This window comes from Barbus barbus (genome assembly GCF_936440315.1).
Source record: "Barbus barbus genome assembly, chromosome: 3".
Classification (NCBI taxonomy): domain Eukaryota; kingdom Metazoa; phylum Chordata; class Actinopteri; order Cypriniformes; family Cyprinidae; genus Barbus; species Barbus barbus.
The window spans coordinates 12,073,118-12,088,411 of record NC_136731.1 but is presented as its reverse complement, the minus strand read 5'-3'; the positions used below and the strand labels follow the sequence as shown (position 1 = coordinate 12,088,411).

Genomic DNA, 15,294 nt, shown 5'->3' with positions numbered 1-15,294 from the left:
CGACTAAGGGACTAAGCAGGGACTAAGCTTTATTTCCACCAAAGAAATGCCTGTCGATAGTAGTGTGCAGGGCTCCACAGTGCGAGCATTTCACTCGCATTTGCGACTAAAAATAGATGTGTGCGAACTGGAAAATGTATTTAGGAGCACAAGTGCGAATACAAAACAAAATACAAAACAGCCTAACTTATACAGTAGCCTATAACAAACGTATTAATTTATTCTGTTTATTTATGGAAAAATTGCGATGCAGCCTCATATGATTACTTTAGAACTTTAAAAAGGCAACGGTTTAATTTAAATGAGCACAGATGAGAAGAAAAGCGGAGCGAGTTAAAGTGAAGACGCGCTGAATGACGCACATTCGCCACTAGAGGGCGCTGCCGCTTCCGTTACCCCGGTAACCCAGTAAACAAATCAGCTGTGCTACTTTCCTAAAACTGTGTAAATAATGTTTCACACTCACAGTCATTTAGATATTTATATTCGCTTTAGTCTTCACAATAGCATCAAATAACTCTTACTTAAAGACTTAATGAGCTATTTATTTTCAAACATTATTTCTAAGCTAAAACATGGCCCATCCACTGATCTATAATAGAGAACAGTGGGCCTATCTATACATCAACGACTGATTCGTTATTATTGTTCAGTAACACAAGGTCCATTAGTTAACATGAAAAAAACAGTGACTGCATTTATTAATAAAGCTATCTCAATTTCAACTTTTAATAATACATTATAAAATCAAAAGTTGTCTTAATATAATTCAATGGAGCTAACATTAACTAACATAGTTGTATTTTTTATTAATCAACATTAACAAAGAATATTAACTACTGCAACAATTAGCTATTGTACATTTTTAGTTAATGTTAACCTGCTTTAACTAATGTTAACAAATGGGACCTACCTATTGTTCTTTCGTTCATTATTTTCAAAAGAGAAATACTGTCATGGATGTTTACAGAGCAGCGGTCACCTTTTTTAATTCTAATGGGAGAGATGGACTTTTGTTTGTTGTTTGTTTATTATTATTTTGTGCTGTATTGTTGGTTACTGTGTTATTTCTGTTTCAAAAGCCAGCAATAAATAACACTTTAACATCTAAAGAGTGTTCATGTGATTTTATACATTATTAATGTTGGGAAATTAATAAATGCCTAATAATCGTCATAATCGTAAAACCGTGATTATTCATCAGACAATAATCGTACCAGCAAAATCTATAATCGTTGCATCCCTAGCCACCATACACCATCCCCACCGTCAAACATGGAGGTGGAAACATTATGCTTTGGGGGTGTTTTTCTACAGGACAACTGCACTGCATCAAAGGGACGATGGACGGGCCAGGGCATTGAAAATGGGTTGTGGATGGGTATTCCAGCATGACATTGACCCAAAACACACAGCCAAGACAACAAAGGAGTGGCTCAAGAAGAAGCACATTAAGGTCCTGGAGTGGCCTAGCTAGTCTCCAGACCTTAATCCCATAGAAAATCTGTGGAGGGAGCTGAAGGTTCGAGTTGCCAAACATCAGCCTGAAAACCTTAATGACTTGGAGAGGATCTGCAAAGAGGAGTGGGACAAAATCCCTCCTGAGATGTGTGCAAGCCTAGTGGCCAACTACAAGAAATGTCTGACCTCTGTGATTGCCAACAAGGGTTTGCCACCAAGTACTAAGTTATGTATTGCGAAGGGGTCAAATACTTATTTAACTCGTTAAAATGCAAATCAATTTATACTTTTTTTTAATGCGTTTTTCTGGATTTTTTGTTGTTGTTATTCTGTCTCTCAATGTTCAAATAAACCTACCATTAAAATTATAGACTGATAATTTCTTTGTCAGTGGGCAAACGTACAAAATCAGCAGGGTATCAAATATATTTTCCACCACCCTAGATAGATTTCATTGATTGATTGATTGATTTACTGTTTACCATATTAGTATCAGTCTTCATAAGTGTGAGCTGGAAGGCAGTATTTCTGTTAGAGGACAAGTGGGACTCTTCTGAGCCAGTCTAAAGCACTTCTACACCAAATCATAAGCCTTACACTAAGTCTTCAAGCCTTTGATCCTGCACATTCCAGCCTGTGTGTGTTCTTCTGCTCTGGTACATGTAAGAACACACAAACACACACACACACACACACACAAAAACCTACCCGGTATTTTCAGTCAGATGTTCTGCTCCATCATTTCAGTGTTTATAATGGTGAGTCTTTCTTGTGTCTGGCTGCACTGTTCTGATGCTTCCTGAGATTGGCACTGAACGTTCACATTAATTGAATGCGAGTGCTGAATCTATGCCAGTACTGCAAATCAGCACTGTAATGCTGAGATAGAGTCCTCTCTCTCTCTCTCTGTGCGTGTGTGTGTGTCACTCTCTCTAAGGGAATTGTCCACAAGACAAGATCCTTTTTCACATCATTCATTCATGTCAAGCAAATGAAAGAATCTTTCACTAAACACTGTTCTTTTCAAATGTGCTTTGCCATCTGTTAGTAAATTGTAGTTTAAATATGGAAAACGTTTTAAAAATGTAATACTAAAATGTAAATTGTAGTTTAAATATGGAAAACGTTTTAAAAATGTAATACTAAAATGGATCCCGCTTTGATTTTCATTGGCTGAGCGAAGTTCAAAGCCGTTGCAAAGATCTTTCACCTCATTATTATAAGTATTATGGCAGCTTGGCAAGAAACTAACCTATAGGAAACCTAATGTAAATGTGTTTTGCTCTGTGTATATATAGCACATACCTAAAGCCATACACATTGTAGTGCACAGTATAAATTGTTATTCATAATATTACATACAACATGATTAAAACGAATAAAGACCCTTTATACCCTTATACACACGACTTGGGCTTAAAGGCCAAAGTACATGTTTGTACTTGTTGCGCACCCTCTTGTGAACAGTGCATGTGACGTACTTTTTGTCATAAGCACAGTCAGCTTGGACTTTGGACTTTGAGTGTATTGAGTGCTCAGAAGGTATTCTAGGTAGTGTGCAAAACGAACACATCCATTGAAGCTCACAGTCAATGGAGTATACAGTACTTTGAACGGCTTGCACACTCAACTGTGCGCTAGACGGAGCGGAGTGAGAATGAAGTATAACCAGGCCTTAAATGCTCAATTTTAAGTAAGTTTCATTAATCGCACTAGTGTCATTTCCTCATGTACTCACAGCTACACATTAACTACACAACAGCTTTGACAAACTAAGTGCAAATCATGTGATTTCTTTTTTTTCCCCAATTCAATGAATTGTACTACTAAAATATCTAGTAAAATGTATTCTGTAGTAATGACATTTTGTTATTTTATTACCCACCCTATTTGTATATGTTAAAATAATCAGAATGCCTTTACAAATACAGTATGTTAATAAGATATTATTCATGAACTATGTAGGGAATATTTTGACCCACTAAATGTTCACCCTGTTACTGTCTATTCCATCGCCTCAGTGATCCTAATTGGTTGCAATTTTGGTTAAAAAAATTTTACTTTGTAAATTGTTGGAATTAGTTGTCAGTTGTTAAAAGCAGTGTTTTGTGTTTTTATTAGGGGTGTAATTGGTACGGTCTTTCGGTACAGCATTGTTTTAACCACTGCATGAGTGGAACTTTCCAGTTTTATATATTGTTACTTTTGATAAGAAACAGTCTCATCTTTCAAATTATGTCCGTTATTTTAAGGAAATTCAAACAATAAATGCCGTTTTGGCGCTCTTTGATGTGGTGCGACAAATCGCCATATAAACACTTCCATTTAAACGCCACCGCGGAGCGCGACAGAGCGTGATCGTCCCTTCCTCTTTACTACTAGTTTTAAAGGATTAGTTCACTTTTAAAAAAACTTTTGCTGATAATTTACTCACCCCCATGTCATCCAAGATGACCATGTCTTTCTTTCTTCAGTCGAAAAGAAATTAAGGTTTTTGATGAAAACATTTCTCAATATAATGGACTTCATTGGGACCCAAACGGTTCAAGGTCCAAATGACAGTTTCAGTGCAGCTTCAAATGGCTTTAAACGATACCAGACGATGAATAAGGGTCTTATCTAGCGAAACGATCGGTCATTTCAAAAATAAATAAAAAAGTTTAAGTTTTATAAGCACAAATGCTCGCCTTGCTCTGTTCTGTGATGCGCGTTCGTGACGTCACGTAATACGCAATTACGTGGAAAAGGTCACGGTTGAGGTAGGCGGAAGTACCGAGTCAGTAGGCTTTTTAATATTAAAACACCCAGGATACGCACACGAAATGGGCATTTTAAATGATAAACTGACACAAAGACATTTGAATATGTGTATATGGTCCTCCTTCCGCACATTTGTAAACACTGACTCGGTACTTCCGCCTAAGTCAACCGTGACCTTTTCAACGTCATTGCGTATTACGTGACGTCATGAACGCGCATCACAGAACAGAGCAAGGCGAGCATTTGTGCTTATAAAACTTAAACTTTTTTATTTATTTTTGAAATGACCGATCGTTTCACTAGATAAGACCCTTATTTATCGTCTGGTATCGTTTAAAGCCCTTTAAAGCTGCACTGAAACTGTCATTTGGACCTTGAACCGTTTGGGTCCCAATGAAGTCCATTTTATGGAGAAATGTTTTCATCAAAAACCTTAATTTCTTTTCAACTGAAGAAAGAAAGACATGGACATCTTGGATGACATGGGGGTGAGTAAATTATCAGCAAAAGTTTTTTTAAAAGTGAACTAATCCTTTAACACGAAATAAACAAGAATAAACATCTGAGGCCTCATGTAATCACTCAATCTGTTTCGACTACGGAAAGGCAGAAAGACGTCAAAACAAAATGTCACGTAGGATTTAATTTACCTCAGGCAAGTCATCAGTGTCCACGGCTCGATAGTTCACTAGAGGAATTAAGTCTAGATGAGCATTTCGTTGAAAAATTAGACTATATACTCATTATATTTTACTTTACCTGTTAGTGATGTCTTAATTATTTAATGTATGTTTAAATAAATCTGTTTTAAAACAAGTTATGACAGCCACATGTGTAAATTAATATATTTCAACAACAAATAGAAATTTTATCATTTAGAAGTTAATAAAACTACATTATGTGCAATTTAAGTGTTGATTATTATATTTAAAAATAAATAGTAATTAAATTTAAGTTTGGGCTCTGTTGTTAATTGTAACCTTGTAGTAATGTAAAAGGGCTCCCTATAGTTTAGAGCATAAGCTGAGGTATATTTTTTAATTTATTTAAAGAAAGAGCCATTTGTTCAGTAAACCACTGTTTAAAAAAAACAATTAATTAATAAAAAAAAAAGCAATTTTGTTTTTTTCTCCTGCTGTACTGAAACCATAATGAACCGTGACGTCAAAACTGAGGTACGTACCGAACTGTCATGTTTGTGTCATGTTACACCCCTATATATATATATATAGGGGTGTAACATGACACAAACATGACAGTTATATATATATATATATACTGTTGGAAGTATGTAGAATGGTTACACGAGTAGAATGGTTTTGAAAGACACACTCAACACTCATCCACTTTGGCTTTGCTTTCCCTTTTACAAACTCTCCATTGCTTTTATTGTACTTTCACATAGATATTTTGCAGTCAGTTGACTTTAGAAATGTCTAAGAAAATATAATAAAAGCAATAGAGAGATTGTAAAAGGGCCAAAGCCAGACTACCATTTCTAGACAAGAGTTGTGAGTATATACTATTACTAGTAATCAAAAAAGATCCTTGCAGCACAACCCACTAAACTTAAGTCAAACCCTACTCTTTAGACCCAATTTATAAACTGAGGTATGTATAATTTGATATCAACAACTGGCATAATTATTTCTAAGGATGCTTTTGTTGTAAATTAATGAATGAATGAGTGTTGAGTGTCTTTCAAAAACATTCTGTGTACTTCTAACAGTGAAATGTGATTTTAAATAAACAGGCAATTTTGTTATATACCATATTTTTGATTATATATCACTAATATTTTATTAAATAGGGATGTCTCTTGATTCATTCAAAGCGAGGCCAAAAGGCACCAAATTGTTGGAAGGACATGTAAAGAGCCTACATGGAGTTCATTTGAAATGATAAAAATGATAACGCTGCTTTTGGCTGTGTGCCCTAGTTGAGCACTCTGTCTCTGTTGAGGAAATACATTTGATGTGATGTCTCATCTCTTTGCTGTCGTTGTTTTAGTGCTTTACCCTTGACTGCTTTGATCAGCTTTAAATTCAGCATTCTCTTTTGCTCCCTTTCTTTTCCTTGTTGTGAGAAACTTCAAACAGCTCTCGTCCCAGTAGTCACTCCCTTCAAAGACTGCCTTTATTATATATTCTTAAGGCAGTTTTAGTCAGCTCAAAGAGATCATTGCTATACAGGTCAAATTGCCAAATGTAATCTGTGGAAATATGGGATGATTAATTACTGAGGTTCTTAGATGTTGGGAGATAGACTAAATAATTCTGAAGCATTTTTTGTGTGTGGCCAGCCATGACAGCAGGACATGTTTTGGTTTAGGAGCTGCCTTAGTTTTCTTTAATAATCATTAAGCTCTCCTCCCTGTGGACCGGAGACCAGCTGTCCTTTGGGAAAACTGTTAACAGCAATTTGCCTGCCACTGTTGACTTAACAATAATCTTCTTCCCCTTGTGTAAAGAGTAGAAAAATAGAGTTTTTCTGATGCATGAATCATATGAAATGAATTAAAAAATAAAGAGTGGGATGTGCACAATGCTAAAAAGAGTTGATATGCAGTACGCTGTGGGAAAAAAAAACTAAAAGTGGTGAACAAAGACTAGAAACTGTCATTACCAGTATAAATGGATGAACATACCATACACAGTACCTGAAACGGAAAATTTTTAAAATAATATTCCCTCTGCACTTCAGACTACACACAAACACACACTTTTTTGTCAATTGGGAGGGCGTGAACTCAAAATTAAAGAATGATATGTAGACATAACGCCAGCAGGGCACTTTATTAAAGGGACAATTCAATTCTTAAAATCAGCTTTAAGAGCCAGAACTGTCCATTTTCATAAATAAACTTGCAAAAATTCCAGATCTAACTATCAACATGTTTAGAGTATTTTTTCCCCCTTAAATGTATACATATGGTCAGGCATTCAAACATAAATATAAACGCTAAATGTATTAACTATACTAAAATACCTAAATACTTTATTTTCTTTATGTAATAAGTTTTGTCTTTATTCTTGATATCTTTATTATTTATCTGTATAGTATCTTTATTTTGTTAAATTCCTTTATCTTTAAACTAACAAAAATACATGAAATACTCACATTTTTTATAATTTATTTTTCATCATCATCATTGTTTCCACATCCTTCCAACGCAATCTTTAAATCTTTCCAAAACATGTTTGACATAAAAACAAGAATTGGATTGAAGTTTTCCAATATCTCACAACGGTTTGCCAAAGCACTATACTTCTGGTGGAATAGTAATATTCTTGGGCCTATCTGTAACACAAAATAATAAGAAAATGTCTTTCGGATTCATGAAAGAGTGGTGGCAGCGACTATAGATGAGCAATGCTACAAAACAGTTAACCTGCCAATTATGAACATTAGACCTAAAATTTTAACATAATAAACCAATTATTTACCATTCCACTCAAAAAAGTAATATTTTCTGTATATATTTTAAACATAAATTGAATATAAGTTGTTCATTTGTGCTACTAAAAGGAACAATGTACATATGACTGTTTAGTTGATGGTTTGAATTTCTTAATAAATAGAAATAAACAATTTTGAAACAACAGCTGAGTCCTTACATGTCACAACAATAATTTATTTTGATCAGGCTTTGGAATTACTAGTAATTTTAGTTACTTACATGTTGCGACATTATGGTAGTGTCCATATTTCACAACTAAGAACTGTTTTTGGTCTAACAAGGAAGTGTGGAGTTCTGAAACCGTATTATTGCACAATAACTCTTGTGTGTCAAGAGTGGTTTCAGATGTGTGCTGTCACGTTTGGTTTTGTCCTTTTTTTGATTCATGTCTTTTATTATGTCATGTCTTTTAGTTTGAAGCTCATTCATGTTCATAGTCCAGTCTTGTTCATGGTTTCCTGTCCCTCAAGTTTCCCTTTCCTTTCTTGATGCTCAGGTGTTCCTTGTATGTGTCATTAGTTCTATTGTTTGTGCGCATAGCCTACATGTCTGCTTTTGTCTGGTGTCTAGATTTGGCTTTTATGTAACCTTCTTCTTTGGTGAGTGTTTTGTTTTTTGGATTTGTCAAGTTAGTTAAGTTTAGTTCATGTCTACACTTTGGTATATTGGTTTTTGTATTGGTATATCTTTTAAAAATAAAATAAAATAAATCACTTGAATTCTCAACTTTGACTCACCACAAAGTGGATTGTGCACAAACTGGTTAAACTGGTATTGTTGTAGGTAAACTAGCTTGAATTGTGTAGGAATGATGGGTGACCAGCTAAAGCCAGCACAAATGTGTAAAAATTTTCCTTGTATTGCTTACCAGTAATAGTTTTAAGTGGTCTTTTAAATGGGTAGTCCACCTAAAAATACATTGTCATTTACTTGCATCCCAGATGAATATGACTTTCCTTCTTCAGAAGAGTAAAAATATGTTTTAGTTCTAATGAATGGCTTCCCAAATACTGATGCTCCAAAAAGCACACACATTGTTTGTGATGTAAACCATATAATGGCAGTCAATGAATTTGTATTTTTTGTTTCCCACAGTATTTTGTCAGCCCTCAGACCCTTCTTGGGGGGAATTTTGTACACTTTAAATTCATCAATCTGGTTCACTTTAAGAAATCAAGAGCTCCATCCCCTTTTCAGTAACCGTTTTGAACAGGGTTTAAACAAATCTTTGCATTGTACGTGGTCTTTAAACTCGTGGACTCAAACCTCTCTTTACCTGATAGTGTCTTAGTCCACATTACATTCACACTGTTATTTTCAGGAAGAAAATCAAGACGGAAATGTTCAGTTTATTTGGATATGGGGCAATGCACATTAACATTGCTGTAAATGTGCCAGAATTAGCCAAAAGACAAATTTTCATCTGTAGACCCTTGACAATGTAAAAGAGTCACCCTGTAAGTTAAATCCTCTAGACCTGTAAGTTTCTGTGGCAACAGGTCCACAATCTTTTCTCATTGTGAAATGCTGTAAACCTGTCCACAAAAATGTTAGAAACTATGCAAATATGAAAGTAAAGTGAATGGTACACGTTGCATTTCCAGATGCAGGCTGAACTCACAGCACATGTAGAGATGAAAGTTTAAAGTATTAACTGACGCACTAAGAACACTGCCTCATGAGCTGCACGTGTGTAAATAAAAACGTTGCTTAGCTTCACTCAGAAACGTGTTTCAGCGCAACAAACTGTATACTTCTAAAATTAAATCACAGCCTTTTGTTTTGATAATTGTGAAAGACATTTCACAATTTTAATTCCATTGACAGAAGCTTGCCAAAGCAATGGCACCAAACACAATGTTAGAGATCTTTTATGTTATTATGAGCATTGTTTTCAGTTCATTGTGAAACTCAGGTGGGCCACCACAGTCTAGGAAACTAATGGGAAACACTGACCTGAATTCGCTTGTTTTGTTTTTTTGTTTTTTTTTTTCTTTTCAGTATAGGGATGTTAAACTGATTTGACGAGTGTGGTTATATTATATAACCTTTCTCTTCTCTGCACCCACAGGCTCTGAGCTCTTCTGAGTGGTGCCATGACCAGTCAGGGTGGTGGCCATGCAGACACACTAAGGCCCCCTTCTTCATCCTCCTCCTCCTCCTCTTCTCGGTCCTCACCAGCCCGTAAGCTGCAGGTGCAGCGCTCGCTGTCCCGAGATACCATCACCATACACTTTTCTGCCAAGGGAAATGAGGAAGAGGAGGAGGAGGAGGAGGAGGAAGAGCTCTACAGGCTAGCTCGTTCCCCTTCTGGCCTTGAACCTGAAGATCAGACTGTAGTCACAGCTCAGGAGGCCAGCGAGGAGCTTCTCTCTGAAGGACTAGAAGCAGACATGGTCACAGGACTTTCATCCCAGACCCACAGTTCTGCCCTGGCTATACAGCACCCCTCCATCAGTTTGGGTTGCACATCTACTTCTAGTCTTGCTAGCTTCTCATGGCCCTCTGAACAGAGGTCGACTGCCCCGGTACCCTCCACCCATTCAGCTTCATCCAGCTCATCCCCAGCCAAGGCCTCTGGCCTTCCCTCAAAGCCCTTCTTCAGCCTAGTCAAGTCCCTTTCCACTGAGGTGGAATCGCGTGAGGTCGCTCCCCAGCCGATAAGGCACCGGCATTTGATGAAGACACTGGTTAAGTCTCTGTCTACAGACACTGCTCGATCCGAGCATGAGGCTTCGACTCATCGGCCCACAGATTCCCGGCTCAATCTGCACCTCTTCAAACCTTTCACCCAGTCTCGCGCTTCTGCCGCCAGTGGAGACTCCAAAACCGCGCCCTCATCCCCCCTCACCTCACCTGATAGCCGCTCCTTCTTCAAAGTTCAGGAGGTGGAGGCACGTATTGAAGACACAAAGCGCCGTCTGTCGGAGGTCATGTGTGAGCCCCTTCAGCTGCTCAGCAAAATCATTGGCGAGGAATCTGGTGGCGTCAGCGCAAACACTTCCACGTCCACAACTGCAGGAGTCTCTTTCCAGAGACTCAGAAACCTTTCCTCTAGCGCCTCTGAACTCTCCAACCTGTCTGCCCTCAATGGCCACTCAGAGAGCAACAATAACTACTGCATCAAGGAAGAGGAAGACCTGGAGGGCGAAAGTCCTCTTGAGGGGCCAACTGTTGAGCTGCCTTTGCACAGGTCACCTTCTCTGGGCTTGGACAGGTGTTTTATGTCAACGCTTGCTCGTCAAGAAGACGAAGAGTTTTGCGAGCTCTACACAGAAGACTTTGAGCTCTGTACTGACACAGAGTTAGATGGAGCAGAGCCTCGTTCATCTCAAGTCCGACGAGGGAGCACAGGGGGATACAGTGAGGAACCAACTGAAGGAGGGGAAGAGGAGGAGGAAGAAGATGAGCCTCCAGGAGTACCCCACAACGCACTGATTCTTCTTATATCTATAGTTTACGGTTGCTTTGTGTTGCCACTTCCTACATATGTGTGTTGGGTATTGATGGGAGTGGTGGCAGGATTCATGCTAGCAATTCTGGTGGTGTGGTTGTCCGCAAGAGGCAGACCTTCATGTGGCCATCGTGGCAGCTGGAGCAGAAGAGAAACATGGAACAGGGTTCCTCTGGATATCAAAGAACCAACCATCTACAAGGTGGGTTCCACCCTGCTGTCAAAGGTGATTCTTGTGCAGTGGTTAAGGGTGTAGTTTTGAAGAACTAAACGTTATAGGCCTACAAAAATAGTTTTGTTTATTCGAGATGCTTTTATGGAGATAATTGATCATACCTGTTATATAGATGCCTTGCTTGGAAAATGTCCTCATTGCCTCAGTTCTACAAATGCTACATTAACTAAACAATGACAACAAATGCTTAATAGCAACGAAAAGTAAAAGAGTATTAAGTCTGCTTTCATAGTATGCCCAATACTCCAAATTGTCTTTTTCAGAAAGTGCATATGCTTGCTTTTTAAATTGACACAAAAATTACACCCTATTCCAGATTTGACAGGTTTTATGACATCATGTTTTAGCAGTAGGGACATTCAGTAGGCTCTTATGAAGACTGCTTTTTGATGATAACAACCAAAAAGTCTGGCTAATAAAATGTTTATTGTTGTTCCTTTGGGGGAATAGATAAACAATCGTATGCTTGAGCCACTGTTTGCCATTTCTGTTGAAATATTAAAAACAAAAATTGCGTTGACATGTTCAGCAATCTGTCTGAATTTGGGACTAATCCATATTTTGCCAACTGTCTGTATCTATTCTTACAATCTTGTCATGGATGTGATGATAGTTGTGGATATATCATCAAGGGTAATGCAAGTACATTGAAGTATTGTTAGAGGTTAGCAATCTAAAGCAGCTGATCTCTAGTCTACTGACTAGTACACTGAGAGTAAATCTGTTGTTGTTGACACTTACTTAATTTTGCTAAGCCTAGCTATTATGGTGTGGGTAGACTGCTTCCTGAATTGACAGTTGATTAAAGTCATTCTAGGGTGAAGAGTGTTAACCAGAGTCTTGAAAGAAGGCTGTTCAACTGCTGAGAATGGCTGAAGGCCTTCACAAAAAAGCTAAAGACCAGCTTATGTAGTGTGGCCTTTTGTGGCTTCTCCTGGTAATATATTGATCTGGTCAGTTCTGCATTGCTTGCTTGAAACGGAAGATGGTCACATGATAGTCACACTTTGATACTGGGTCATGGTGGATGTTGCTGATGTCATGCTCTAATGCAGGACAACTCCTGTCAAAGAGCGTTTATGAGAAATTAACAATATAAACTAGTGTGTCTCCAGAGATAGTTGTGACGTATCAACATTCAGATAATACTGTTTCTGGGTCTGAGCTCCCACTCCATTTCAAGCAAGAATATCGTCTCAACAGCCATTTATGAGCACATCTTTAAGCTAAGCTTTTTAAAACTCACTGTGAACACTACTGCCTTCAGGCTCACATTCTCCCAGACACCAATATTTTCATGATTTAGTGAAGATGAATCCTTGTCTGGCCAACTGAGATTTCATATTGGATATGAAAGGGTAGGACCATGATTTTTTGGTAGTACTACAGTACACACTGAGGGTATATTTGTGAGTGTATCGTTTGTAGTTTGCTTGTTTGGACCCAGTGATGTTCTATCAGAATGAACTACTTGATAGCAGCCAGGAATACTTAGTCTATTGGTCTCTGCTGACAGCCATTTATCTAAACTGAACTGAAGCAAAGAGGCACCAGATCGTGTTTTTTGATAAAGCTATTATCCTTATAGTTGGCTAGGTCCTTGAGTAAAATCTTAGAAATGAAGAGGCTTAGAACATTCAGGGGTGTTTTTAATAAAAGTACCATAATTGAATTATACTGGGATTTTTTTTTTTCCAGCTCAAGAACGATAATCAAAATTTAAAAAAGCAAATGCTGCAGTCATGTTAACACCGCGCACAACTGCAGTGCATACTTAGAATAAACAAAGTTGTTGTCTTTTGTGGATGCTGGAACAGTTATAATAGTAAAACCTCATAATATATAATGGTTACCTCAGTTAAAATATTTCCATGTATTTATTGTTATAGTTTGTGTTCTTGGTGTGAATGGACTTAAAGAATCTTATCACAAACAAACAAGTGAAAATTCAATTCTTTTCATTTGCACCACTAGTGGTATTACTCTTATCTCCATTTAACCTGACTGATTGAGTGGACAAGAGTAATGTGTGTTAGGCTATGTCGTCATTCTGCCTGAGCTTTGTTCGTCTGACTGCCCATACTTCAGTCAACAAAGGCAGTACAGTCCTTCCTCACAGTACTTGTTTACTTAAGTGTTGTAATTAATTTGTTAATTTTGGAATTGTTTTATTTAAAAAAAAAAATGCCTTTATTTTGATAGGACAGTTGGTTGACAGGTAGTGTTTTTGTAGGGTTTTTAATTACATGTCCTGGTCAAGCAAAGCTTTTCTGGGGTATTGTTCTCCATTTTGCTTTTAGGGGCCAAGTACTGAATGTTTGTCCAGTTTTCACTAAATTGTGGTCAAGTGGTCTACATAAGTTATCAAATGGTTTAAACTAATTATTTAGATTTTTTCAATTGAAGTGTTTTATACAAACTTACAAAACGGACCACAATGGTACTATTAGTCTGAGAATGAAAAATCACTCACCATTTGCCTTTTATATTGGAAACAACAAACAGCAAAAACATTTAGCATAGATTTGGGGGGGGGGGGGGGGTGTATTCAGAATCATTCATAACATTGAACACATTTGTGGAAAAACTGCATACTCAACTTTCAGTGTTCCTCAGAAGATGGAAGCTGTATATGATGTTACATTGGTTAAATGTCTGGCTAGTTGTAAACCAACAGTGTGGCTTGTGTTTGGTCCCTTATTTACTTGTTTTTCTTTTTTGTGGCTCATTTCTTGTTGTAAAATTTATTTTGCTTATGTTCTCAGGGTTGGATGAATGAGATCTACAGCTATGACCCTGAGACATATCATGCCACACTCACTCACTCTGTGTATGTGCGTCTGGAGGGCTCTGTCCTGCGACTGTCCAAACCTAACCGCAATATTCCCCGCCGGGCAACCTTCAACGAGCTCAAACCTGACGTCAGCTATGTTAGCCAGAAAATCTATGATCTCACCAACAGTAAGGTGGGTGGTAGACACGATCTCTCAGTGCACAGCCTGTTTTGTTGCTTTGGATATCTGCAATTAATTTACCCCAGAGCACTTAATGTACAGGCCCTATTCAAACTTTTTGTAGAGAATTTTTTTTTGTTAATGTAAATTAAGGTTTGAAAATGTCTCTTTGACTCGAATTACAGATTGTTTCTTTAATTGAATTATAGTATGTGACAGCATTTTAGTATTTAAAATGTTACTGACAAACAGGGCACCATAGTAATATTTTCATGATTAATCATACATTGACACTTTTTTTTGCCATTTACTGTAAGTGTCTGTGATTCAGCATCGCATTTCCACAGAAAGTGTGAAATCTGAATGTTTTTGAAACATTGTTCTGCTACGCTTTTTAAGAACAAAATGTATTAAACCCTTTAAATACATTCTATATGAATATTTGAGTTCTTTTATTACAGATCTTCCTGGTGCCTCATAGTCTGGCCAGGAAAAGGGTGTGGAATAAGAAGTATCCCATCTGCATTGAGCTGGCCAAGCAGGATGACTTCCTGGCCAAAGTGCAGGGAGATAAGTCTGACGTGGTGGTGGAGGAGAAGACCCCTGCAGCAGGAGACAGGTCTGAGGCTGTAGGCACTAGTGAGGAACCTAAGAGAGCACACACACAACCTGTGCTGTACCTGTTTGGGAGAACAGGAAGAGACAAAGAGGAATGGTTCAGAAGGATGCTACTTGCGTCCAAGCTGAAATCCGAAGCCAAGAAGCCCTCTGGCCTGCCTACAAGTAAAACAATTTACAAATGGTTCTTTATTCAAATCATTAGTACTTTCATTAAGAAAAAGTATTTTTGCAATGATAGCACAATTCTGGGGTTCTCAGAAGTGGGAGTCATAGTTGGGTATGTGTGTGTGTATATGTATATGTGTATATGTATATGTGTATATGTGTGTGTGTGTATATATATATATAT

At 37.6% G+C, this 15,294-nt stretch overlaps 1 protein-coding gene across 6 annotated transcripts in view; it reads left to right on the top strand.

Annotated features, from left to right (window-relative positions):
• The window catches only part of LOC306845029 (testis-expressed protein 2-like), a 46,687-nt gene that overhangs the window by 22,481 nt on the left and 8,912 nt on the right, over positions 1 to 15,294 (top strand). For 4 of the 6 annotated variants that reach the window (XM_079377536.1, XM_079377534.1, XM_079377532.1 and 1 more), the window contains 3 exons: positions 9,753 to 11,337; positions 14,136 to 14,336; positions 14,786 to 15,107. In XM_079377536.1, coding sequence (XP_079233662.1) covers positions 9,778 to 11,337; positions 14,136 to 14,336; positions 14,786 to 15,107 — 2,083 coding nt within the window. In that variant the 5' untranslated portion in view covers positions 9,753 to 9,777. Of the gene's footprint in view, positions 1 to 3,022; positions 3,155 to 8,195; positions 8,281 to 9,752; positions 11,338 to 14,135; positions 14,337 to 14,785; positions 15,108 to 15,294 lie in introns of those variants that run through there. The other 2 variants (XM_079377533.1, XM_079377535.1) reach the window with 2 other exon arrangements.